Source organism: Pinus tabuliformis, chromosome 4_1 (assembly GCF_031772625.1).
Source record: "Pinus tabuliformis cultivar Carrire ecotype Pingquan chromosome 4_1, CPIR1, whole genome shotgun sequence".
NCBI lineage: Eukaryota > Viridiplantae > Streptophyta > Pinopsida > Pinales > Pinaceae > Pinus > Pinus tabuliformis.
The window spans coordinates 661,665,225-661,692,864 of NC_142303.1; the positions used below are offsets into that span (position 1 = coordinate 661,665,225).

At 39.0% G+C, this 27,640-nt stretch overlaps 1 protein-coding gene across 1 annotated transcript in view; it reads left to right on the forward strand.

Moving 5' to 3' along the window:
* Positions 1-272: 272 nt before the first annotated feature.
* LOC149177845 (ENTH/VHS family protein) overlaps positions 273-27,640 on the forward strand; it is a 142,337-nt gene continuing 114,969 nt past the window's right edge. Inside the window, exon 1 of the mRNA XM_089420225.1 lies at positions 273-838. Within this exon, the coding sequence (XP_089276351.1) occupies positions 632-838 (207 nt within the window). The 5' untranslated portion in view covers positions 273-631. The remainder of the gene's footprint in view (positions 839-27,640) is intronic.

Consider the following 27,640-nt stretch of genomic DNA (forward strand, 5'->3'; position numbering starts at 1 on the left):
GGTGCTTCGTAAACCACGTTCATCATAAAATTAAGATGTGTATGGATGATCATTAAACACACCCTAATAAACAAGAGAAATAAAATTCAAACCCCCCTTAATAAACGACCTGGTGTAACCATTGCCTTAAATTTGAGAAAAATATAAGCGCCATGCGACCTGATGATTACGGACTTTACAAGCCGTATGGGGGCTTATCATGATACCCTTTTCCAGCGAGAAAGAAGACAAACGGCTTTATTCAATGGACAAATTTCCTCCAACGTCGACTAAAAGGCCTGCTGGGGGCCAACCATGTGCCTCTGAACTCCTCGGCGATTTACCATTCGTCTGCCACACGCTTCTCAACACTTCAAACGACGCGGTCCATCAACCCCAAAAACATCCCTGCAACCTCATTTCTTGCCGGATCGGGCTCGTTTCCTCCCCGATTTCCCCAGTTGCTACCAAATTTAGTCACCTAATTTGACGAATTCTATGTAAATTGTAAAATTTCAGCACTTTTTTGGCATTCTCTGATAAATCCTGAGCAATGGATCGGATAAATTTGAGGACATTCTAGCTCAGATCATTGAAGAATTTTGCAAAAGTCTTTTGGGGTTTTGATCTAAATTTAAGCAAAGTTCAGATAATGGAATCAAGCAGGAGGGCAGTGGAATCTTACTGGAGGTCCCGTATGATAGATACTGCGACGGCGGATGACGATAAAATAACACCAATTTATCGCTTGGACGAGATCTGCGACACGATTCGATCCAGCCCCATCGGAATCGTGAAGGAAATGTCTGAATTTATCTTTAAACGCCTGGATCATAAAAGCCCACGAGTCAAGCAAAAGGTATGGTAGGTTTTTCTTGAATTTGGCGAAGTATTTGTGCAGGTTTTATTAGGCAGAGCATTAGCTGTAATTATGTTTTGATTCTCGTGGCTGTCAATATTTGTCTGTTGTATGGAATTGTTTTGTCTATTTAACATGTTTTCATTGATGTGTCTGGTTAACAGGTGTCCAACCTGTGATTAGTGTATCATCGGGGATTAGGGTTGATAGTAAACCCTAGGAAGACACTGTCGATCTGAATTTGAGTTTAAGAAGCCCTAGTAAAACCTAGGAAGACAGCGCTGATCCGAATTATTTTTGAAGAGGTCCTTTCAAAACCTAGCAAGACATTAGTAATCAGAATTGTAGTTTAAGAGGTTCCATAGAACTTGAAACCTCATACACATGGATATGGATCTTAAGGAACCATGCTATCCCGGTATGTGGTCAATCAAGATTCCTATTGATCAACGCGGGCGGAAATTACTGCCAGCAAATGGGTTGGGAGTTTCTTCGTAGTTTTTTTCGGTATAGGTTTTAAATGGATACCATTTTGATGATCAGAGAATTACCCACAGCATAAATAGTGGGTCAGGATATTCTCTATTTTGTCGTAACATAGCCATTGAAAGAAAAAAATGATGTATAGCAGAAATGCTAATGTTAAGCCTTTTGAATTGCCCTCTTTTTGGGGCAAGGTATGGTTCAGTTACGTGATGAAGTTCTGCAACTGGATTTGCATGTTTTCTGTCTTCCACAAGCCAAGCAACGCCAGTAGCTATTACCAAAGTCACTCAACCTAGACGTGGCAACAACTCAGCATGCCCAAAATGAAGAGTCAACTTGGCAACTCAGAAGAACTCAGCAATGACTTGGATTATTAAAATGAAGAGTCAACTTGGCAACTCAGAAGAACTCAGCAATGACTTGGATTATTAAAAAATTAGTGTGCATACAACAAAAAAATCAAGTAAACATGCAATTGAAAAATCAGGAAACTTGAACCCAGAAAAACTTGGCAAAGCTTGGTGCAAGTTTGCGGAGTTGTAAATAATCTAGGCAGAAGTTTCGAATTGGCTTCTTTTCCTGGCAAGCCAAGTCAACTAGCAAGTACTAGAGTAAGTTACCCGATTCCTGTTTCCGTTGCTACCAGACTTGGTATGGGTGCCCTCTAGCCATCAGGAGGAAGTGTTGCGGCTGGGCATATATGATTTGGAAATTCTACACACCTATATTTGTAGTTATAAGAATTGTAACTGGTTGAGGCTCATACTGGGTTTGGACTGTAACTGGCTGGAAAATTAGGTTGAATAACTGGTCTAATAAAAATACATAAAATATGCAAATTTTAATATATATATTTCTTTTTTTTTCCATGTACCCAAGCACCTCACTCTCCACCGTGTAGGCAAGGGTAAGATATTTTGTAGGGCTCAAAGTCGTACAAACAATGGTTGCAACAATCAATATGAGCTCAACATGTCACTTGTAGGAATTGAACCTAGGTGGTAGGATAACAATCATTCCTCCCAACTACCCGAGATAAACACAATTGACTATATATATATATATATATTCCCCTTTACTCCACTCATTTCCTGTTTTACCGTAGTTTGCTAATGTAGATAGGGTAAATATAGCAAAATGGCATTTAGACATTGAGGCTCTAGAGCCCAAAAATGTTAATTTTAGATAACAATGGTATGTTCTATGCTTTAGCACAATTTACTTCAATGTTCCTTATCATCCCAATGACAATTTCCAATTATATCCAATAGCAATCACATCAACTTAAACACATTGACAGTAAATGCAGATGGAACATAAAAACATTGCAGAAGGCAAGCCAAGACAATAGGACACAAGATGTGGTTGATGCCAGGGAAAAAACCCCAATGTGGGGAAACCCCTTGATCAAATCTTCTTATTATTCTTCAATAGTTCAGCAGAGAGAGAGTACAAATATCAAATTAACTTGCCCAAAACAGTTCTATCAAATCAACAGTCAACAGCAGTCAACTGTAGCCCTAACCAGAAAGTCAACAGTGGTCAAAGCAGCTCCAAAACATCCTCCAAGCAGCTCGGTCAATAGTAGATAAATTCAGCCTTCCAAGAGGGTCAAAGTCAGCCCAAAACAAATCAGTCAAACCAGTCAAAGGAGAGAGAAAACACTGCTGTAAATTCTGCAGTAAAATCTGAAGTCAACACTGAGGTCAACTTGGTCAACATGTCCCAATCACCTAGAAAATTGTGCCAATCAATGTGGCCTTAAAAAATCAAAATTCTGCCCACTAGAATGAAGTCAACGCTGTCCTATTTCCTGAAATTTTCGGCCAGCAAACTAACCCAGAAATTCATCCTCCTTTTACACGTGCGAAGTAGAGAAGGCTGCCTCCAAGCTGTACGAACCAATTAAGAGAGGAGAGAGGTCACTCCTATTTATACGCTTTGTTGAGGGTGAGGAGACACATCTATTGGGCTCATGAGCCTACATTTGACTGAGGCCGACCTTGACAATTTGTGCATGAGAGAGAATAAATTCAAAATTCCATTTATGCTTGTCAGAATGAAATGATCTTTATATTAAAATTGGACCTCTCGAAAAGAGGAATCCAATGCAATAATCATCTCCATCATATGGCCCTAGTTGCCAATTTTAACAAAAAAATCATCATGCTACAACAAATATTTACATATCATCAAAATCATTGCTTATATTGGGATCCTCATCATCAATGGCATACTCTGCCTTCTCCTATGGCCTTTGTCTTGGTCCTTGGTGCTACGTATGGATACAAGTCCATCGACTAGGTGTTTCTCCATCCAACAATATCCATTTTTGATGAAATTGGCTAATCCATGATTAAAATGAAGCAGAAAGCTTAACATGCCTTATCAGTGGTTTTGGCTTGAGTGAAGTGTACATTTTTACTAAGGTCATTGTGTCGAGAGACACTTGCTACATCCTAGTATGGGGGAGATGTGTAATTTTATCCATGATCAACTTGGAGCTGACACTCTATGTATTCATGAACGCAATTGGACAAGCAAGCAAGCTAAAACAACCCACCTAGTGTTTGTGTCTTTCGATGAAGAAACAAGGATAATTTGTTTCTTGCTAGGTAGAACAAGAGGCAGACATCACCACCTAATCTCTCAAGGCCACACCTACCAAACACCTGTGAAGGAGAAGGGTGAGCCTAGAGCAAGGAGGAATTGATTTTTTCTTTTCTTTTCTTTTAACGACAACTATGGCATTATGGTTGGTCATTCAAATTGATGTTTGAGGCTTCAGACCATTAGTCAAGTTGCTGATATGTTACCTTGGCTAGGCCAAGCAAGCATTCTCTCTCAATGGTAAGGTTGGGTGAACCACTAACCCTAACAATCGAGCTAATGAATTGCCCTAGGGACATGCTGAACCCCCTAAAGGAATTTGTTGTCATGGTAGGGAAATACAACAAGCAACTTGGCATATTTTAAAAAAAATATAAAAGATTGAGTAAATAAAAATATACAATGTTGGCCCTCAGATAAAGTTAAAAGCCAAAGATATTATATTTCTTTAACTTTAATTTCATGCTCGACCATGGATTTGACATGTAGCATTTAAAAAAAAATGATATATGACTAACACAAATATAATTAGATATCTTCCTTGAGTATAATATTTCAATCTAGGCCTTTTGTAAAGACAAACACACACATTAATTGAAAGTAAACAAATTTATCAAAGGTTAAAAGTTTAAACATATCTCTTGTCTGTTGCTTACATACTAGCAAAATTAATGAAAGTTATTGGGTGAATTTTATAAGTTTTCATCATTGTTACCCCTCAAGATGCCTTGGCATCATGAGAGATTCTTTCAAACATAGGGTTTTGATTGAATTTTTTTGGCATACTATCATTACTTTTCATTACATGTTGGTAGAGATTCTTCCACCTGCAGTAGTCCTTTTCATCCTCCAAAAGTTTACCCCAAAATAAGTATCAAATCATAATCATCCAATTCATTGGAGATGATAGATCTGTTGTTGGACCCCATTTTTTAATGAGAAATATCTTTATATGCCATATGAGGAGTATACATGTTTTGGTCCTTGAGGGATTGTTCAGACTCAACAACAAGGCTTGAAGCCATTACATCAAAGCTCATCAAGGTCACATGTGGGATTTGAACTTGGCTGGGAAGGATAACATTCATTTCACCCAACCACCCAAGATAAACCCAATTGACCCTCCTGTTGGACCCTTATCTACCAAGTAGAATAATTGCTAGATTTCATGGCTTGTTTTGGACTTTTTGATTATTTAATTTGTAGTGGTGCATCAAAAGGATAATAATGATGTCGATCTTGGTGTAAATTCAATTAATATTGTTAAATTTTGGTAGCTTGGACAAGTTATTATGCATAGGCTTAGTGTCAAACACGTAGAATATGTTCGGCAAAATTCCTAGCAAAATGACTATTTTTTCCTAAGCACATTAATTAATGTTAAAGATCTTGAGATTGTGAATTACGAGGATGATTTCGTTAATCATGAAGCTAACTTTGTGAGTCACGAGGCAAAGGAAAAATTATAAAAGTAATCGCTTGAGGAGATCTTGCATGCATTCCGAAGGCAACACACACTTCAAGGAAGTTGGTACGCATGCCTAGGAGAAACGAGTGATGAAAAGGAGAGGAAAAAGGCACCACATAGATCGAAGCAGCTAGGCACACAAACACATTGCAAAGGGATTTGTGAACAGAAATTGAGGAGCGTACATCAACATGTAGATTGAGTCATTGTTGGCACATAGATCGAGGTAGCATTTGGCATGCAGATTTAGATAGATCCGTTTTGCTCGATTTCCAAGGTGCTGGGATAGGTTTTGTAGTTGTAATAGATTTATGATTTTCCTCTACAAGTTGAAATAAAAATAAACACGAATGTTGGTTTTCCCAAGTTGGGTTTCCAAGGTAAAAAGCTGTGTCAAAATTTAATGTGCTTTATGTTGAGAATTTAGTAGGGCAATGAACATGTTAATTCTCTTAACATGGTAACTGTTTGTGTTATCTTTTACTTATTAGCTTTGTTCGTTATTATACCAATGTGCAATACATCAAACAACTACCAAAACAATAAGAACAGTGACATAGTATATAGGCTGCAAGCTAGGGCCAAAACCCCTCCTCGTGAGGCGAAAACTCGTAAATCTCTTCTTTGCTTAGATCTTTTAATTGACGAATACTATGACCTAGAGACTTAGACAAATACCTTCCAAGATCAAGTCTACCACGACTTTCTGCTGCAATATCTTCAACCTCCCAATAAATTTGAAATTCGGCTCCCCAACAACTGCTGCAACTGCTGCTTTTTCTTTAGGAGACTTCGATCTACCTTTAATAGCCTTCCTGTTGACTTCGCTTGCCTTGTCTTGGGTCTTAGGGCTAATACGATGCCCTAAGAGACCTTCGCTTGCCTTCCCTTCTCTTCTGCTTCCAAGATCAAACCGTAAGAGATCCCAACACAGAAACCTTAACTTCGATCTTCCCAAGAGAGATAGATAAGACCCATAAACACTTCGACTTCTTCGACTTCCTCTTCTTCGCACTTCCTTGTTCGACTTCTTCTTCTTCTACTTCTTCGCATAAGAGATGAGTGAGTGAGTGATCCAAATGGAGGATGATTTCCTTTATATAGGCTTCTTCAAGGGTGGACGTGGCTGTTCACGTAGGCCGACTTGATCTTGGAGGTATTTTGACACTTTAAAGACAAAATAATTTTTTCTTTACAATTTACAATGTGCTCATAGGGTCTTCAATATATGACAATGACTCTTACACCTAGGACAAACCCTAGAAGCACTCAATGGGTGCTTGACCTATAAAATAAAAGAACTTGAGCATGAAATCCGTGCTCCAATAATAATAATAACTTCTTTTCATTTTGTATTTACAAGAATACATTTCACACTTATGAAGATCGAATCTAGTTACACTTTTTTCAACACTCCCTCTTAACTAGGAAGGTATTCATAAGAGGTACATGGCCATTCTCAATTTGAAGAGATCTCATAAGAAGAGTCGGATTGGTAACCCGTCTGTCTAGCATCATATTAATCAACATTATCACATAGCAAGGCCTTGACTAACAACTCTATCTCTCCACAAGATCAAAGCATAATGCTGGCGAGACCAGTGATGTATAGACACCATCATCATTATCTCCCAAGGTACATACTCCACCCGGGTGTTCACAGATTATGGCCTTCCATTGGACTATTCTTATCTTGGGTAGCTAATCCTCAAAGAATATCGGTCCACGACTACCCTTATCTTGAATGCCCTACCACATTCTCAAAGAGTATCGAATGCCAGATGGTTACCCAATCCTCCATTCTTTTTTCCCAAGTGAAGACAAGAATGTAGTGTCTATCTCTCCCTCTCAGTCAGGGAGGTCAAATCAACCATACCAAGCTTGTCCCTTAAGTATACAAGCTTCTTGTTCGGAAGTGATTTCGTCAATATGTCAACTACTTGTTCATCAGTGGAGATATACCGTAGCTGTAGCACACCATTTTGTACTAGCTCTCATATATAGTGATGCTTGTTGTTGATGTGCTTTGTCTTTTGATGAAACACTGGATTCTCAGACAAAAGAATACAACTGGTGCTATCACAAAGTATCACTGTAGGGTTCATTTGTCCTTTAAACAAGCTGGATAACAACTTCCTTAACCATATTGCTTCTCTGCTTACTTCACATGCTGCAACATATTCAACCTCAACACTACTCAAAGCAACAATGTCTTTGTTATGAAACCAGCTCACAAAAAGATAGAAAAGAGAGATCCACGCCTTAGAATTCAGCCTCTTCGAGGGGGCAACCTCCTTTACATTACATAAATGAACAATTCTTCGATGATACAAATGACAAAACCTCCTTTCTATATATAGGAGTCTAAGGAGTCACAATATAATCCAGCCGACCTAACAATAATAATATAAAGCCACAAAAATAATAATAGAGGGATTCTATGGGGCACAGAAATAACAATATGTGGGTAATAGGGGCACAACAATATAAATAAGGGGTATAACTACAATAGTAATGGGGTAATCACTAGTATTATAGGGACCCAACATGCCCCTCTCCTTCAAAAAAGTGTTGTCCTCAACGCTTGAGCAGTTCTGGATACTTCTGCATAAAATTCTCATCCTCCCATGTGGAATCTTCAGCGGATAAGTTCTTCCACTTGATAAGATACTCTGAAATTGATCGATTTCGTAGCTGTCGAGTTTTTGTTTCTGTGACTGCTTCCGGTTCCAATATAATTTTTCCTTCCTCGTCAAGTTCTGGCAATATTGTTTGAACTGGGAGCTTGTCGCCTATAACCTTCTTTAAACATGAAACATGGAAAACTGGGTGCAATCGAGAAGCTGCAGGAAGCTCCAATTTGTATGCCATAGTACCAATCTTTTCCAACACCTTGTATGGACCATAATACTTTGGTGATAATTTATTATCCTTCTTAGCTTGCTTTAGGGACATTTGCTTATATGGTTGTAGCCGTAGGAATACCCAATCACCTACATCAAAACTTCTTTCACTGCGATGTTGATCTGCCTGTTGTTTCATTCTATTTTGTGCCAACACGAGGTTATCCTTTAAGAGTTGGAGGACTTGTTGTTGATGTTCGATGTGATGTTCCACTGCTTGAACCTTAGAATTTTCTCTTAAATATGATGTGATTGATGGTGGTTGGTACCCATAAAGTGCCATAAATGGGGTCATTTTTGTTGCTGTATGGAAGGAAGTGTTATACCACCATTCAGCTAGAGGCAACCATTTGACCCATTGTGTCTGTTTATCAGATACAAAGCAACGAAGATATCCTTCCAAACATTTGTTTACTATCTCAGTTTGCCCATCAGATTGAGGATGATAAGATGAGCTATGAGCTAACTGAGTACCAAGACAAGAAAATAATTCTGTCCAAAAATTTCCAGTGAAAATGGGATCTCTGTCACTTACAATAATCTTTGGGTTTCCATGTAGCTTTTGAACTGTTTCCATAAATGCAGTAGAAACTGTACTGGCTTTAAATGGATGTGATAATGCACAAAAGTGTGCATACTTGGTAAGTCTGTCAACTACCACCATGATGACACTCTTTCCCTCAGACTTGGGTAAACCTGTGATAAAATCCATTGAAACCTCCTCCCAACGTTGGCTTGGAATGGATAAAGGTTGTAATAGACCCGGTGTCTTAATTGTTTCAACTTTATTTTGTTGGCAAACCAAACATTCCGCCACAAACTTTTGAATATCTGATTTAAGGCCATCCCAAAAAAATTCCTTCTTAACCCTGTGGTAAGTTTTTAAAAATCCTGAGTGCCCTCCTAAGGGAGAAGTGTGCAATTCCATAAGAATCTTTTGTTTTAGCTGGGAATTCTTACAGAGGTATAAGCGATCTTTGTACCATAACGAATCATTTTTCCAGCTAAATGTATCAGAAGTACTTGAATCTTGTTGTAGCTTTCGAATAAGTGCCCACACTTCTTCGTCATTCTTCCATTCCTCCTTTGCTTCGTTTATCCAATCTGGTTGGATAATAGAAATGGCACAAACAATGCTTCCACATCCTCATCCTTTCTTGAGAGTGCATCTGCCACCACATTTTGCTTCCCTTTTTTGTAGATGATTTCAAAGTCATAACCCAACATCTTTGTGACCCACTTTTGTTGCTCTTCAGAGGATAATCTTTGTTCTAAAAAGTATTTAAGGCTATCATGATCCGTTTTTACCTTGAAGTGTCTTCCCATTAGGTAGGGTCGCCATTTCTTAAGTGCATGGAGTATTGCCAACATTTCCTTCTCATAAATAGCTTTGCTTAAAAACTTTCCCTTGATTGGACGACTTTCAAAAGCAATGGGTCTTTCATCTTGCATTAGAACAGCACCAATTCCATTTCCTGAAGCATCACATTCCACAATAAAGGTTTTTGTGAAGTCCGGTGTAGCTAAGACCGGTGCTTGGCACATTGCCTCTTTAAGATGTTTAAAGGCCTTTGTTGCTTCCAGAGTCCATGAAAATGAATCTTTCTTCAATAATGTTGTTAGAGGTGCTGCTATTCTCCCATAATTCTTAACAAACTTGCGATAATACCCTGTCAACCCAAGAAATCCTCGCAGATGCTTTATGGATGTGGGGATTTTCCATTCCTTAATGGCTTTAATTTTGCTAGGGTCTACCTTAACTCCTTCATGAGATACAATATGACCCAAATATTCCACCTCCTGGACTCCAAAGAAACATTTGGATCTTTTTGCATATAATTGTTTCTCCTCCAATAGTTGTAGCACCTTGTCAACATGTTCAACATGATCCTTCCAAGACTTGCTGTAGATTAGTATATCATCAAAAAATACTAACACAAATTTTCTAAGGAATGGTTTGAAAATTGAATTCATCAAACCTTGAAATGTTGAAGGTGCATTGGTAAGGCCAAAAGGCATGACCAAAAATTCATAATGACCCTCATGAGTTCTAAATGCCGTTTTCGAAATGTCTTCAATCTTCATTCTGATTTGATGATATCCCGAACGAAGATCCAACTTGGTGAAGTAAATTGATCCATGCAATTCATCCAGTAATTCATCAATGACAGGAATGGGGAACTTATCTTTAATAGTGAGCTTGTTGAGCTCCCTATAATCTGGACACATGCGCCATGATCCATCCTTCTTGTGCACCAATACTACTGGAGCTGAGAAAGAACTTTGACTCGGTTGAATTATACCAGCCTCTAGCATTTCTGCAACCATACGTTCAATTTCACTTTTTTGGACATATGGATATCTGTACGGCCTGATGTTTGGAGGAACACTTCCTGGAATCAGATGAATAGCATGATCATGATCACGCATAGGTGGGAGACCTTTGGGAGTCTCAAATACCTTGGAATGATTGTCCAGGACTTTTTGGAGATCTGGAGAAATAGATGATTCCAATGTGGAAACATCTAGCGAACATAATTGTGCAATTACACCTCTTTGCTCCTTTTTTAGAAGCTTTGTCATGCCATTAGAGCTGATTATCTTTCCTGGTTTCCCTGCAATACCCCTTAATTCAACTTCCTTTCCTTCCACAGAAAATTTCATGAAAAGTTCTTGAAAATTAAAAGCTATTGTACCCAAGGATTGTAGCCATTGGACTCCTAGTACAACATCAACACCTCCCATTGGAATGGAAAGCATTGGGCTAGTCAATACATATTCTCCCATGGATAGCTTGATATTATGGCACTTTCCAGAACAATTTATTGTTCCTCCATTTGCAATCATCACTTGACACTCTGGTGCTGGATATAGGAAGCAATTCAATTCTTTTGCTACCCTACAATGAATAAAATTGTGGGTGCTTCCTGAATCAATCAACACTATTACCTTTTTCTTCTTGATTTGTCCTTCTATCTTGATGGTTTGAGGAGTGGTAATTCCCGCCAATGCATTACAAGATATGGTCGGATTTATTTGTTCTTCATCTAGGCTTTGTTCCTGGAATATATCCTCTTCTTTTGACCTTTCTTGCTCCTTTTCTTCTTCCTCTTCACAATCTATGTAGAATAATTTCTTCTCAGCACACTTATGACCTTTTGTGTATTTGCTATCACAATTGTAACAAAGCCCTTTTGCTCTTTTTTCTTCCAATTGTTGTGGTGTCAACCTTGTAGGTTGTGGAAGACTGTGGGCAACAACACTTCCGTCTTTATAGTTGTGAATGGTATGCTTCCTAGTTGCCATAATTTTGCTTTCCATTTTTCTTGCTAACCTGAATGCCTTCTCTAATGAATCAGGTTCCCAAAGGCGCACATCATGTTGGATATTATCCTTTAAAGACCCTATGAACACATCAATCCTATGCTCCTCTGGAATATCTTTTACCCTTATGTTCAATTTTTGGAACTCCTCAATGTGCTCCATTATTGAACCCTTTTGTTTGAGACTTATCAATTGGCTAAAAAAAGTGTTGCTTTTTGTATCCTCATAATGTGCTATCAATTCTTCCGTAAAAATTGCCCAAGTGATAAATTGTTTACGAGAACAAAGCCATTGATACCATACAAACTGATTTGGTTCCAAATATAAAGTTGCCATACGTACCTTTTGTGTGTTTTGCACATTATTGAGATCGAAGAATTGCTCCATCTGTAATATCCATGTGGCGGGATCCTTGCCATCAAACTTCCTCATATCGATTTTTGGAACATGGTGAGTCTTCGATCCAACATTAGAGTCTATGGAATCATGATTAACATTTCTTTTGTTCTCATCATGAGTTTCCTTTAGTACTCTTTCACCCTTAGTGACCATTTCTTGTAGCAACTTATCCATCTTATCATCCATGCCATCAATTTTAGCGTCCATGCCATTCACCTTAGCTTCCATGCCATCCATCTTAGCTTCTACACCTTTCTTTAAACCATCCATCTTAGCTTCTACATCTTTCCTTAAACCATCCATTTTAGATTCTGTTGCTTTTTGTGCAAGTGACACTTGTTGCACTTGTTCTTGTAATTTTGATATATCATATAGCATTTCTTCTTCTTCTTCATGAGTCATGCTAGAGCTTTCAGGTTCCTTACTAGGTGTTTGCATTTTCTTTCCTCGGGGCATCAGTTACCGATAATAATGCTTTACTATGCCCTTTGAATTCTGTTAAACCAAGCTTACACAAAAATTTAAAAAAAACTACACACATTTTTTCACTTTATAGAAGCCTGATATTGAATCTGATGTATCTCTGTAATTTCGGATCATCCAGTTCTGAAATTGCTACCTGTAGTAGCCTTCTGCGTCCTCTTTCCAATGCCACAAGTATGAGCCAAATTGGATTCTCCAAGGAAGAGTTATGTGAAATCTCCCACAATGACTTGCTTTTAGACTGGTTCAGTAGAGCGAACTTGTATGACGTGCCACGAGTCACTTTTCAACCTTTGAATCTGAAACACACACACACAAGAAACTACAGTCCGTCCTCTTTCTGTACCTTTTTACGAAATTTCAATCCGATCCTCAGAGAGAGAGTTATGACGATTTTCCCCAGGTCACCTGTTTTGAATGTAATTCAGGAGTCTGCAAAAATGCCAACTTCCTCAGATCATATCTCCGAAAATATTGCGCGAAAAACTCTGAAAATTGGACCCAAGGTTCAGCGCCAATTCTTCTCAAATGGGTTTTTTTTGCGACTTCTGAAACGTCACGGAAAAAAAGTTATAGCGAAAATGCCACGATGACCTGTTTGGAGCAGCGAAACCCTAGAATCCAAAGCTCTGATACCAAATGTTATGAAACCAGCTCACAAAAAGATAGAAAAGAGAGATCCACGCCTTAGAATTCAGCCTCTTCGAGGGGGCAACCTCCTTTACATTACATAAATGAACAATTCTTCGATGATACAAATGACAAAACCTCCTTTCTATATATAGGAGTCTAAGGAGTCACAATATAATCCAGCCGACCTAACAATAATAATATAAAGCCACAAAAATAATAATAGAGGGATTCTATGGGGCACAGAAATAACAATATGTGGGTAATAGGGGCACAACAATATAAATAAGGGGTATAACTACAATAGTAATGGGGTAATCACTAGTATTATAGGGACCCAACAGTCTTGCTTTCTGCGCATCCATGAGACCATGGAAGATCCTAAACTGAAACATCCTCCCGTAGTGCTTCTTCCATCCTGTTCACTGCCTCCCCAGTTAGAATCTGTATATCCAATCAATTGGACATCATTCCTTCTATCATATTTTAGACAGTAGTTGATGGTTCCTCGCAGATATCTTAGAATATGCGTTGCTGCTATCCAATGATCATGCTTCGGCTGCACTTGGAATTGACTGAGTATATTTATTGCAAAACATATGTCTGGTCGAGTATTCACCAAGTACATCAATGAGCCAACAAGTTGTCTATATCTGGAAGGATCCACAGGGCTTGATTCAGAACTCCTTAGCCTCTTCAAGTTTGTGATCATCAGAGTGGTCATAGGTTTACAGTCCATCATGTCAAACTTCTTTAAAATCTCGATCACATACTTTCCTTGACCCAGATAGATTTCATTTGGTCCTTGCCAAACTTCTATTCCCAAATAGTAATGCATCAGCCCAAGATCCTAGTAATGCATCAACCCAAGATCTTTCATGTCAAATTCTGTTGCTAGTTGCTTCTTGCATTCTTCAATTCGACCTTCTACACCTGTCAAGAGAAGATCATCTACATACAGAAGAATAATTACAGGTTCATTATTTACAACCTTGATATAAAGGTTCGAGTCAACATAACTTTTTGTGAAGCCTATTCTTTGTAGGTATGCATCCATTCTAGTATACCATGCCCTTGGTGCTTGCTTGAGGCCATATAATGCTTTCTTCAATCTGCAAACATATGCCTTCCTATCTTTGACTTCAAATCCCAAGGGTTGTTCTATATAGACTTCTTCATCTATGGTGCCATTCAAAAACACAATCTTAACATCGATTTGGTGGATGTTCCATCCCATCGATGCTGCCATAGAGACTAATGATCAGATCGCTATATATCTTGTTGTTGGAGTAAATGTCTCTTCATAGTCGATGCCTTCAAGTTGAGAGAAACCTCTAGCCACAAATCTTGCTTTATACTTATCTATACTTCCATCAGCTGTATGCTTTATCTTATAGATCCACTTGGAAGTAGCCACATATTTGTCTTCGAGCCTAGGTACGATCTCCCAGACTCCATTCTTCATTATCGATTGATAGTCTTTATTCATAGCATCCTTCCATTCTCGATGTTCTACAACCTCTTCATAGGTGGATGGTTCTGCTTCTATTAATTTTGTCATGTATGCAGCATACCCAAAATATTTCTTGGGTCGCTTACTTTCTCTAAATGATCCTTGCACTGCCCCATGACCTTTTGCATCAAGTAGTGTGGATATCAACCAATTAGGTCTTTTCCTTGTTTTTGGAATGACCACGAGTTGAACAGGTTCACTAGGCCCTTCTTCTTCATGATGTGATTCTTCTCCTTCCTTGCCAACTTCCTCCTCAAATATCGGAAGTTTTTTCATCATCAGAATATGTAGAAAGTTCTTTTGACTTCTTGAATGCTATACTCTCATCAAATATGACATCACGACTCACTTCAATGTGATGTCCATCTTTCATATAGATTCTATAAGCTTTTGATGAGTTACTATACCCAACAAATATACCCTTCATACCGGAAGGATCCAACTTCTTTCTTTTGTCCTTTGGTATATGAATATACACAGGACACCCAAAGATCCAAAGATGATCTATAGATGGCTTCTTTCCAGTGAACACTTCTTCCAGAGTCTTGTTATCTAGAGATCTATGAGGACATCGATTCTGAATGTAGACCGCTGTCTTTTTTGCTTCTCCCCAAAGAAACTTAGGTAGATCTTGATCGTGTAACATTCTTTTTACACTTTCTTCAATAGATCTATTCTTTCTTTTAGCGACTCCATTTTGTTCGGGATTGTATGGGACTATCAGCTCCCTCTTAATCCCAGACTCCTTACAGAATGCTATAGTCTCCTTGGATGTATATTCTTCTCCATTATCAGATCTTAGTATCTTGATTCTTATTTTTGTAAGGTTCCCCATGTCAGCCTTGAATTCTTGAAATTTTGTTGATACTTCATCCTTGGTTTTCATTAAGTAAACCCAAGTCTTTCTTGAATGATCAACAATGAATGTGACATAGTATAGATGGCTTCCAAGTGATTTTGGAGTCTTAGGGCCACACACATCAGAGCTAAGTTGCACGAAACGTCGAAATGTTTCAGAGTTTTCGAAACGAGTACGTTTAGAAACGTCACCTCCCAAAATGGAAACGTCGGTCGAAACGTTAGCTAAAACATGATATATATATATAAAAGCGAATAACACATTATCTTTGCAAGAAAAAAGGGAATAAGACTCATAGATGACAATTTAGAAAGAAAAACAAGTCTATATTAACTCTCATAGATGATTACATGATGGTCGAGTTTCGACCAAGTTTCGGGTACAGGTACGGCCCGAAACGTCGGGTTCCTAGAAGTTTTGTGCAACATAGCATCAGAGTGAATGAGATCCATGATTTTTGTTGACCGCAAAGCACTACTTCCAAATGGCCTCTTGGTATTCTTGCTCAGTGCACATCCCTTGCAGACACCTTCATGATCTTCCTTTAGATTTGGTATTCAATCTACTATGGAACTTAAAGTTGGAAGTATTTTGAAATGTAGATGACCAAACCTTCGATGCCAAAGTTCACATGGACTAATCTTAGTGTCAACTAGGGCTTGGTTTACAGGAGATTAATCTGTAAATCCTTCCTTCTCGGAGACCAATAACTTTAGCTTGATCTATGCTTGAGTCTTTTCCCCAAACAACTACTTTTCCATCAATGAAGGCTACTTTATCTCCTTTGTCTTCTAAACTTGAAATAGAAAGTAAATTTTTGTGCAAACCTGGAACAAATAGAATGTTGTTGAGGTGGATTTTGCTTCCATCTTTGAGTTTTATGGAAGTTAATCCAATGCCCTTCACAGGATAACTTTTGTTGTCTCCAAGTTCCATAGAGTAAGCAAATTTTCCTTTTGATAAGGTCTTCAATTGGTTGGAGTGGCCAGTCATGTGCCTTGATGCACCACTATCAATTAACCAGATGTATTTGTCTATCAGAGAGAGCCGAGAAGAGACCTTCATCCCTTTCTTTGATTGATGCCTTTTTTTGAAGAGAATAAGAAATTCCATGCTCCCTTGATGCCTTTCTTGAGATGGCTTGCAATTTTCTTGATGACCTTCTTCATTGTAGAGGAGATCTTCATGATGCCCTTAGAGAACCAAAGCTCTGATACCATGTTGAGAATCCAATAGGGCAATGAATATGCTAATTCTCTTAACTTGATAACTGTTTGTGTTATCTTTTACTTATTAGTTTTGTTTGTTATTATTCCAATGTGCAATACGTCAAACAACTACCAAAACAATAAGAACAGTGACACAATATATAGGCTGCAAGCTAGGGCCAAAACCCCTCCTCTTGAGGGGAAAACTTGTAAATCTCTTCTTTGCTTAGATCTTTCAATTGACGAATACCATGACCTAGAGACTTAGACAAATACCCTCCAAGATCAAGTCTACCACGATCTCTACTGCAATATTTTCGACCTCCCAGTAGATCCGAAATATTGGTCCCCAACAATGGCTGCTTCTCTAGGAGACTTCGATCTCCTTCTAATAGCCTTCCTTTTGACTTCGTTTGCCTTGTCTTGAGTCTTAGGGCTAATAAGATGCTCTAAGAGACCTTCGCTTGCCTTCCCTTCTCTTCTTCTTCCAAGATTGAACCACAAGAGATCCCAACGCCGAAACCCTAGCTTCGATCTTCCCAAGAGAGATAGATAAGGCTCGAAAACACTTCAACTTCTTTGACTTCCTCATCTTCGCCCTTCCTTCTTCGACTTCTTCTTCTGCTTCCTCGCATAAGAGATGAGTGAGCGATCCAAATGGAGGATGAGTTCCTTTATATATAGGTTTCTTCAAGGGTGGACGTGGCTCTTCATGTAGGCTGACTTGACAACACTTTAGGCCGCTTGATCTTGGAGGTATTTTGACACTTTAAACACAAAATATATTTTTCTTTACAATTTACAAACCCTAGAAGCACTCAATGGGTGCTTGACCTATAAAATAAAAGAACTTGAGCATGAAATCCATGCTCCAATAATAATAATAACTTCTTTTCATTTTAGATTTACAAGAATACATTTCACACTTATGAAGATCGAACCTAGTTCAACACTTTATTTATGTTTCTGCTGTGTAGATCTGTTAGAACCACAACAATATTTCTTGTGCATGAATTTAGATTTGAGTTTTCTACAAAAATTCAATTTTGGGTATAAAAATTTATTGGCACATTAAATTGTTTTGTTGGGTTAAAGAAAAACTAACATGTTATTAGAGCGAAGCCTCTAAAAGAAATTCAAGCATGCATAGGTTCAAGCTCAAAGGAGTTTATGGTCTTCAACAACAGTTAATCAAGGGTTAGATCTCCCATGGAAACCATTCTTAGGTATGAAGACAGATTAGAAGTAGCTTCAAATTATCTCTAGTGGAAAGTCTGGATTATAGCTGTTCTCAAGGAGAACAAGCTATGGAGCTTTGCCAACTTCACAGTGGTTGTGTCTACGTGAGATCCTATTTCCTTAGGCCTCCATGAGGTGAAAGAAGCTAGGGCACCGAGGATCATCTCGGACAAGGTAAAAGATCCCCTAATTCCTCATTTGTCAAAGAAGAATACAACAAAGGAAATGTGAGATGCACTCACAAAATTGTACCAGAGTTACAACCAGAACCAGAGGATAATACTAAGGGACAAACTCCACAACACAAAATTGTCCAAGGAAGCAAGTGTCACTTCTTACCTTATTAGGCTTATGTAGTTATGAGATGAGATGGCAGTTGTAAGGGAGACAATTCCTGACACGGAACTGGTGCGTATAGCCTTGAATGGATTTACAACGCAGTGGGATGTCTTTGTTAATGCATCATTAGACGAGAACATCTTTCCACATGGAAAACGCTGTGAGATGGTTTCATACAACAGAAGATTCGAGAAGGGTCTTAGTGTGGAGACCAAAAGATGAAGGGTGAGGAGGAAGAGAACGTGGCTCTAACATGCAAGAGTAAGTGAAAAGCCAAGAATGCCTCCACTGAAGGAGCTACCTTGCAGGTCAAGAAAAAGAAGTTAGACATCAAGAAAGTAAAATGTTTTGCTTGCCACTAACTGAGACATTATGCCAGCTGATGTCCTAACAAGAAAAAAACGAACAAAAGAAGTAGGTTGCTGCTACAACTAAGATGGACAAGTTTGCAGCTAGATTTGAAGATGAGTTTTCACTCATCGCATGTCCCTCTAGTTCAATGGTCACCAACATGTGGTACATTGATAATGGCGCTTCATGTCACATGATTGGAGTGTGAGACTACTTTACTAGTCTAAAGGAGCGCAATTTGGATATCCACATTGCACTTGGTGACAATTCTAAGTACAAGCCAGTAGGCAGTGGAATTGTTAATTGTCAAAGGGGGAGTCTGGGAAGCCTTTATTGGTAAAGGACATGTTGTACGTTCTAGGATTAAAGAAAAACCTGATCTTTGTTTCAACATTGGAGGACAAGGATTATGTGGTGACTTTCCAAAAAGGGAAGGTGTATATTTTTCCCTAGGGTTCTAGCCTCAATGTAATAAAAGTACTTGGAGTAAGAAGGAACAAGTTGTGCATGATTCAACTTGAGCTAGACAAAGAATTGGTGAGTAGCAACAACAATAGCCGTGACTTGGGGGAGTTGTTGTGGCATAGGAGGATGGCACACTTGCACCAAGGAGCACTCAAAGTACTTAAGGAGATTGTAATAGGTCTTCGAGCTTTCACTACATATCAACATGAGGTGTGCAAAGGGTGTGCCACGGGCATGTACACCAAGACTGTGTTTCCTAGTAGTGATAATAGGTCGAAGGGGATCTTGGACTCGATGATGACCATTTTAGGAAAACTTGGATCTATTTTATGAAGACCAAGGATGAAATCTTTAGTTGGTTCTAAGAGTTTAAAGCTCTTGTGGAGAACCAGATAGGGAGAAACTTCAAGGTGCTTAGATTTGACAATGGAGGCGAGTACAACTTGAATGCCTTCAAGGCGTTTTGTGCAAATTCTAGAATTAAGAGGAAGTTGATAGTTCAATATAACCCACAAGAGAATGGAACTATCAACTCAAAGTACTTTCGTTGCTGCTACTCATCAAGGAGCACTCAAAGTACTTAGGGAGATTGTAATAGGTCTTCGAGCTTTCACTACGTATCAACATGAGGTGTGCAAAGGGTGCACCATGGGCATGTACACCAAGACTGTGTTTCCTAGTAGTGATAATAGGTCCAAGGGGATCTTGGACTCGATCCATTCAAAATTATGTGGGCCCATGTTAGCCGTGTTTATTTGAGGGTTCAACTGCTATTTGACCTTCATAGATGACCATTTTAGGAAAACTTGGATCTATTTTATGAAGACCAAGGATGAGGTGTTTAGTTGGTTCCAAGAGTGAAAAGCTCTTGGTTCCATTGTTGGGGCAATAAAGTCAATGCCGCATGATCAAGATTTGCTTATGTTCTTATGGACAAAAGTATGTAACACGACAATTTATTTTGTAAAACAGGAGTCCGCACAAGGTGTTTGGGAAGATGACTCTAAAAGAGTCATACATGGGGAAGAAACTAGAGATTGGGCATCTTCGTATCTTCGGGTGCTTGGTATATTGCCATGCCCCATGAGAGAAGAGGACCAAGCTCGAGCCTACTGCTTACAAAGTCTACATTCTCACACTCAGGAAAACAGTGGTGTGGAGGGATGTGAAATTTGAGGACAGGGCTTTTAGAAAGCCTTATGGATCAATGCCAGTTGAGGTAGAGGTTCAGGAGTAGAAAGCACCAAAAGAAGAAGGGAGACAACCATTACAAATTGCAGGACCCCAGACTAGTGTGCAGGACAAACAACATGAGCATGATGAGGAGCAGGATGCTCAATTTACCTAGGTCGAAACTTCTAGGAGCAAGAGGCTGAAATGGGCAGAGCGCACCTTGAGGGAAGCTCAGGAGTAGGTGGATGTGCCTAGAACTTTAGTTAGGGAAAGCAGAGCCCCACAAAGATTCTCTAGCTACATGGCTCTTATGAGCGAGTTGATAGAGGTCGAGCCTTCTAGTTTTCAAGAGGCATCAGAGTAGTAGGTGTGGCAGGATGCCATGGTGGAAGAGTACTCTTCCATCATGAAGAATGATGTATGGGAGGTTGTGCCATGGTCTGAATGGAAATCAGTGGAATGATCTAGGTTGATCTATAAAATCAAACACGCTGTTGATGGTAGTGTTGAGAAGGTCAAAGCCCAATTTGTGTCTAAGGGGTTATCTTATAGAGAGGGCATTGATTATGATGAGACATTCGCCCCTGTAGCTAGGTATTTGTTCGTTAAGGCTGTGATTTCCATTGCTGCAAAGATGGGTTGGAAAATCCATCAGATGGATGTGAAGACAACATTTCTTAATGTTGTGATCAAGGAAGTGGTCTATATAGAGTAGCAGGGATTACCTTGTATGCATATTGAAGAGAACACTGTATGGATTCAAGTAGGCACCGTGTGCGTGGTATTCCAAGATAAACAATTATATGTTGGGTTTGGGCTTCACCAAAAGTGATGCTGACGCTAACCTGTACTACATATTAGTCAACGAAGAGCCACTCATTCTTGTGTTGTATGTAGATGACTTGTTTCTTACATGTTCAGAGAAGCTAATTGCAGACTACAAGAGGGATCTTGTTTTAGAGTTCGACATGAAGGATTTGGGGCTAATGCTCTACTTTCTTGGGTTGGAAGTATAGCAGAGAGATGGTTATATCTTCCTTGGACAAGGTAAGTACTCAATGGAGATTTTGAAGAGATTCAGGATGTAGGACTGCAAGCCTATGGCTACGCCAATGGTGACCAATTGGAAGAAAATTGATACTTTCAAGTCAAAGGCAATGTACCCCACTTTATACAGGAAGCTGATTGGCTCTATTATGTATCTAGCTAATACTAGACTAGATATATGTTTTGATGTCAATACACTTAGTTTATGGTTGAACCAAAGCGAGTGCACTAGATAGCAGCAAAGCATGTCCTAAGGTATTTGTGTGGAACAATTGAGTATGGATTGAGCTGCATCTGGGGAGATGGAGTGAAGCTAGTGGGTTATATGGACGCTGATTGAGTAGATAGCATAGTTGATAGGAAAAGTACTTAGGTTGTTGTTTCAACTTGGGATATGGAGTTGTTTCTTGGTTCAACAGGAAACAAAATCAATTGCATTGAGTTCTGCGGAGGTTGAGTACATGGAAGCCAGTTTGGCATCATACGAGGCCTTTTGGCTTCAAAAGTTAGTCATGGGGTTGCTTGATCAGGAGTTGGATCCAACAATGATACATTGTGACAATTAGAGTTGCATCAAGCTCTCTCGGAAAATCCAGTGTTTCATGACAAGTCAAAACACAAAGATCATGTATCAATTCATTCGAAACATGTGTAGAATGGGACAATGAAGCTACAATATGTACCTACATATGAGCAGGTGGCAAAATCCTCATGAAGGCCTTGATGAAAGGCAAGTTTGTCTTCGTTAGAGATAAATTGGCAGTTTCTTTGCTAAGAGGGAGTGTTAAATTTTGGTAGCTCGGACAAGTGATCATGCATAGGCTTAACGTTGAGCATGCAGAATATGTTGGTGCCCTAACAAAATTTCCCTAGCAAAGTGATTTTATTTTTTCCTAAGCGCATTAATTAATTAATGTTAAAGATCTTGAGGTCGTGAATTACGAGGAGATTGTGAATTACGAGGATGATTTCATTAATCACGAAGCTAACTTCATGAATCATAAGGGAAAAGAAAAATTATAAAAATAATTGCTTGAGGAGATCTTGGCATGCACTCTAGAGGCCTTCAAGGAAGTTGGCACACATGCCTAGGAGCAGCGAGTGAGGAAAAGGAGAGGAAAAAGGCAACATGCAAATTAATAAGCTGCACATGTGAGAGGGCTGCACAGGGATCTGCACACAAAAATCAAGGAGTGTACAACAACATGAAGATCGAGGCACTGTTGGCACACACATCAATGCAACAGTGTGGGATGTAGATCTAGGCACTATTGGCATTCAGATTGAGGCAACATATTGTTGCTTGACACACAAATTTAGGCACTATTGACACGTAGATTGATGCAATAGATTGCTGCTTGGCACACAGATCTATACAGATCTATTTGGCTCAACCTCGAAGGCGCTGGGACAGGTTTTGTGTTGGAAATAATGAGAAGGGGAGCGAATCAATATTTCTTAGCAATTAACACTTTTTAATCCTTTTCAGAGCATCAGTTAATCTTTAGCTATTGTCATTGTTCTTCTTCAGATAATCATAAACAATAATCAATAGTAGACAACACCATACAACAATGCAGAAAGATAAAACAATGGACATAGAGATTTTTAGGTGGAAAACCCCCTCTAGGTAAAAAATCACCGAATGCTTTTTAGTAATTGTCTTCTTCTTCTCTTTAAAAGAAAAATTAATTACATCAAGTTCTCAACCACAACTCAAGGAGGTCACAACCCCCTGATTTACGAGCTACAACTTGTAGGATGCTACTACACCCTAATATCCTATTGCAATCGGAAGGATGCCCCTACACCTTGTGAGTCAAGTCACAACCTGACGAGTGCCCCAACACTCTATTTACTAGTTGTTGTCGAAAGGATGCTTCGTTGCCCTGTAATTTATCAACCCCAACTGAAAAGATGCCACAATGCCCAGTGCAGGCTATGATCTGCCCTAGCGCCAACTTGCCGCCATGAAGTGTTCTCAGGGCACAACTTGAAGGTGACTCCAATCCCTTGCCTTGCACCACCTTGCCACCCTAATCAATAGGCGAACCACGTTTCACAAGTTTTAGACTGGATCCCTCCGTGCTCTGAATCAATATAAGAAAGCTAACGAGTGCCCCAAGACTCTGTTTAACACTTGTTGTCGAAAGGATGCTTCGTCGCCTTGTAATTTATCAACCCCAACTAAAAGGATGCCACAATGCCCTGTGCGGGCTACGACCTGCCCTAGTGCTAGCTTGCTGCCATGAAGTGTTCTCAAGGCATAACTTGAAGGTGACTCCAATCACCTGCCTTGCACCACCCTACAACCCTAATCAATAGGTGAACCACGTTTCACAATTTTTAGACTGGATCCCCTTGTGCTCTGAATCAATATAAGAAAGTTGTAATGAAGATAACGCCGCACTACTTGATATGCATATCCTGTCAAGCCCTGGAGCTGCATTGCTGATCAATGCACAAATTTGCACAATCCTACTTAAATTGGCAACCCTGCTCAATCTAACCATTGCACTGTTCAACCACTGATTACTACACAATATTGTTAAACTGATCATTGCCCCAGCTTTACCCAACCAATCAACTTGCAATGGTCACTGTACCGCACTACTCATGTAAGAATAAGCATCATATGCTCGTACATCACGCTGTTGCACTATACCAAACTGCTCATAATGCTGTAAACATTTGGCAATGCTATCAAAAAATGGCACAAACCCAAGTGTCTTAGGTCATCCCTATCATCTGCCTTGAAAGCTCTCAAGCTATTCCCACTGAGAGCTACCAACATATGTCTTTTCACGGTTGATCACTTCTCAAACACTACTATCCATTTTCACGTCAATAAAATCTACAACAAGATGATGTTGTTGCCAAGGATTAGCTGCCCTGTAAGGTCATGGTTATGTCATTTACTACTATGCGCCCTCTAGTTCATTAATATAAAACATCTAGAACAAATTAACAATCACAAGTTTTAGTCAAAGTCAAGGTGTCAATTCACTGACAAGTTTTTTATTATAATATCAATTAGCTGTAGCTATGGTCGATCTTTGTCAAGTCAAACTATGTAATGCTTGTCTATATCAAAAAATATATGGTCACTGTTAGGTACCTATATGTCAAATCATCACTATCTAACTACTTCAGTCTAAAGAAACTCCTATACACACGCTGCTACTAACCTGAAGTCAGTGTTTATAAATCAATTCAATGTGTCTAGCTACTGCACTCTTAGGAGACTTCTTGTACAAGTAGTACTATAAGATCAATGTTCTAAGTCTCCAACTCAAGTCATGGTCAATGTATGCAGCGAAAGTACTTAATCAAGTTAAGGATCAATACATCATGTCAATATATTAATCATGTCATTTCAATCAGTGTTCCATGGGGACGTGTCCCCCAGGGTCAGGGGCGCGCACCTTTCGCAGCCCATGCACCTAGGACAAGGGGACGTCTCGGGAAACGTTTCCCTATGACCCCCTTTTGGGGAGATGTGGGGAGACGCAGGGGGGACATTTGCCTAATGTGGGGGATGCTTGGGATGCCCTGCCCACCCCAGAAAAGGCTAGGTGTTACCCCATAATTTTCCCTGTAAACAATGATTTATGATAGGGAAAGCTTAGTATTTGACCATATTGCCCTACTAATGCTATGCAATTCATGGTAATGTTAAATTAACATTACCATGAAATGGCTCAAGATGTTTGGGAGTGGTTTCGACCTCATTGGATTTCATATGGAGAAAGTAGAATTTTAGATCTCACTCAAAATCCAGCGGACTTAACAGTTTTTCAGGAATTCAGGATTCGGGGGATTGCAACGTTTCCATTGGATTTTGTCTTATACGGGGGTATGGAATTAGTATTTAATCAAGAACACCAAGCCCTCCGTGTACTTTAGACTCTAGAGTGACTCTTTGACCCGTCACTTTACTACTTTTGAGTTTTAGTTATATCATTTTACTATTCCAGTCTTCATATTTCAGTATCTACTATAGTCTGTTTTGCTTAGTACTAATTAGATTCTAGAATGATGAATGATGAATTTTAATTTTAAATCAACTTAGAATCTAGAATGATGAATGATGAATTTAATTTTTAAATGTAGTTTCTAGAATAGTGAATGATGAATATGGATCAGTGTATTTCATTATTTAATTCAATTATGTATGGATCAATGTATTTATGCTTTCATTATTGAATATGAGTTTGAAATATATATATATTAAAAAAGAAAAAAAAATTATATACCCCTTGTCCCCCCCTAAATTTCCCTAAAATGAGGGTACTCCGACACGTTCCCCTTGTACGTCTCTCCGTCTTGGAGTTTTGCTGGCACATTGATTTCAATGTGATTGCATGTGCTCAGAGGACTGTTCAGGTCACTAAATAGATCAATGTCATATAGTGTCATAGTCAAGTCTAACTATGGTTCACTGTAACACATGCATAAGTCATTGTTATCTCACTTCACATTTCCATGCTTTGTATGTTTAGTTTGTCAAGTTTCTATGTCAAGTCAAGTCATGGTCACGTCTATCATCATATGTTTTGCAAGGTCGCAGAAGGTAAGTATTTGTCACTGTACTAGAATTGCAATGAGAGGTTTATCAACAAGATGCACACTGGTTACTTTAACAAGATTTGAAGTCAATGATTGGCTTAGTGCATGATACTGATACTCAAACGATGAATCCCTTACAACCATTGTCTTATGGTGATAAACAATGTCATATATTGACAACTGTAGGATAATAAGAGGATGCAATGTTTCACTGTGATATCATTTCTTGTTTTCACCTAAAGTACTGATTACATCACATCTGCTAAAATTCATTTATGTCATCATATCAGCAAAAATAGTTGTCAAGAGTTACAATATCACTGTTACATGATATTGTATTATGCCCTAACCAGTCACAAGAAAGACCAAGAGACAGACCTAAAGTATGGTCCTAACAGACCTTAGGTCCAACCCTAAACTTGAGCCCTAAACTAACTTGACACAAGCCCAAAATAGACCTAATATAAATCTGGAGCAAGCCTAAAGATTGACTTATGACGGACTTACAAACGCCCTAGAAGGCTGACCTTATACCATAGGTCTGAATACCACACGTCAGATTTTTACATTGCACAGGTTTGAGATTGAAGGATAACACAGGTCCGAATTTAATGAAGGCCGAGAGATCTGTACATAATGGAAAGAATAAAACTTACCTAGGAGAGTCGCAGTCCTTATCCAAGGATTCTCTGCCCAAATGAATGCCCAACCAGACCACCTATCAAAACAGAATAGAACTGAACAGCTGCCTCAGAGATCGAACTTTCTTCCTCAGAGCTTCCACAACGAGGTCGAAATATTTCAGAAATTCACCACCGAAAATTTCAGTGAAATGTTTGTGAAGAATGTTCGTTGTATTGGAGGTTAGGATAAGTCCTTTTTATAGAATTAGATTAGGCTAGTTAGGAGATAGACGTTAGGATCACACTTTTTCTTTTTATCTTTATTAATGTTATTTTGTCACTTTAAATAATTGCCTTTATTGCTAAGCAAGGTATTAGGTTTGTTTTAATAGTGTTTTGGAGAGGGCTTTAGGAATAGTTTTGTAATGTTTGGTAAGGGCTTCATCGGATATATGTTGGAGAGACTTATAAATTGTTAACCCTTTTATTAAGATAATTTTCTTAAGCCCTCAGTGACACCCACTTACCTAATTTGTGAGAGAATTGTCCTTATATGTGTCTTATGGGCGTGCGACACTTGCAATTACTTTTCTTAAGGCTTCCACAAGATATGACAAGGGGTCCTTAAGCCTAATTTTGGATCCCCACAACCAATGGAAATAAGCCAAGTGACACTCTTATGGGGTTCTAGCCCACCAACTGGGGCCCCTAACTTCAAATGGGAATATCTCTCAAACCAGGATGAATCACGTGGCATACCACATACCACGAGAAACTTTTTTCCAAGGAGAATCCAATGACGTGGATCTCCAAGTCAACCTAAATGTTTTGACCCTTCAAAAACCCTTGACAAAGTGGGGGTTACATCCTCGGTCCAGGGAACCCAAACCCTAGGACTTGGGTTTTCAACCATCCAATAGTGTAGCCTTCAACTTGATGGAATCCAGACAATTCTAAGAAGCATTCATTGTTCATTTGACATCAATGACTGGTGTTTTGGTCAAAGTCAAAGCCAGTCAAACCCATGGGTTGACATCAATGACAACACCATCCAACATTTTGTATCTGTAATAAATTTCTGATTTTCCTCTGCAAGCTGAAATAGAAACAAAC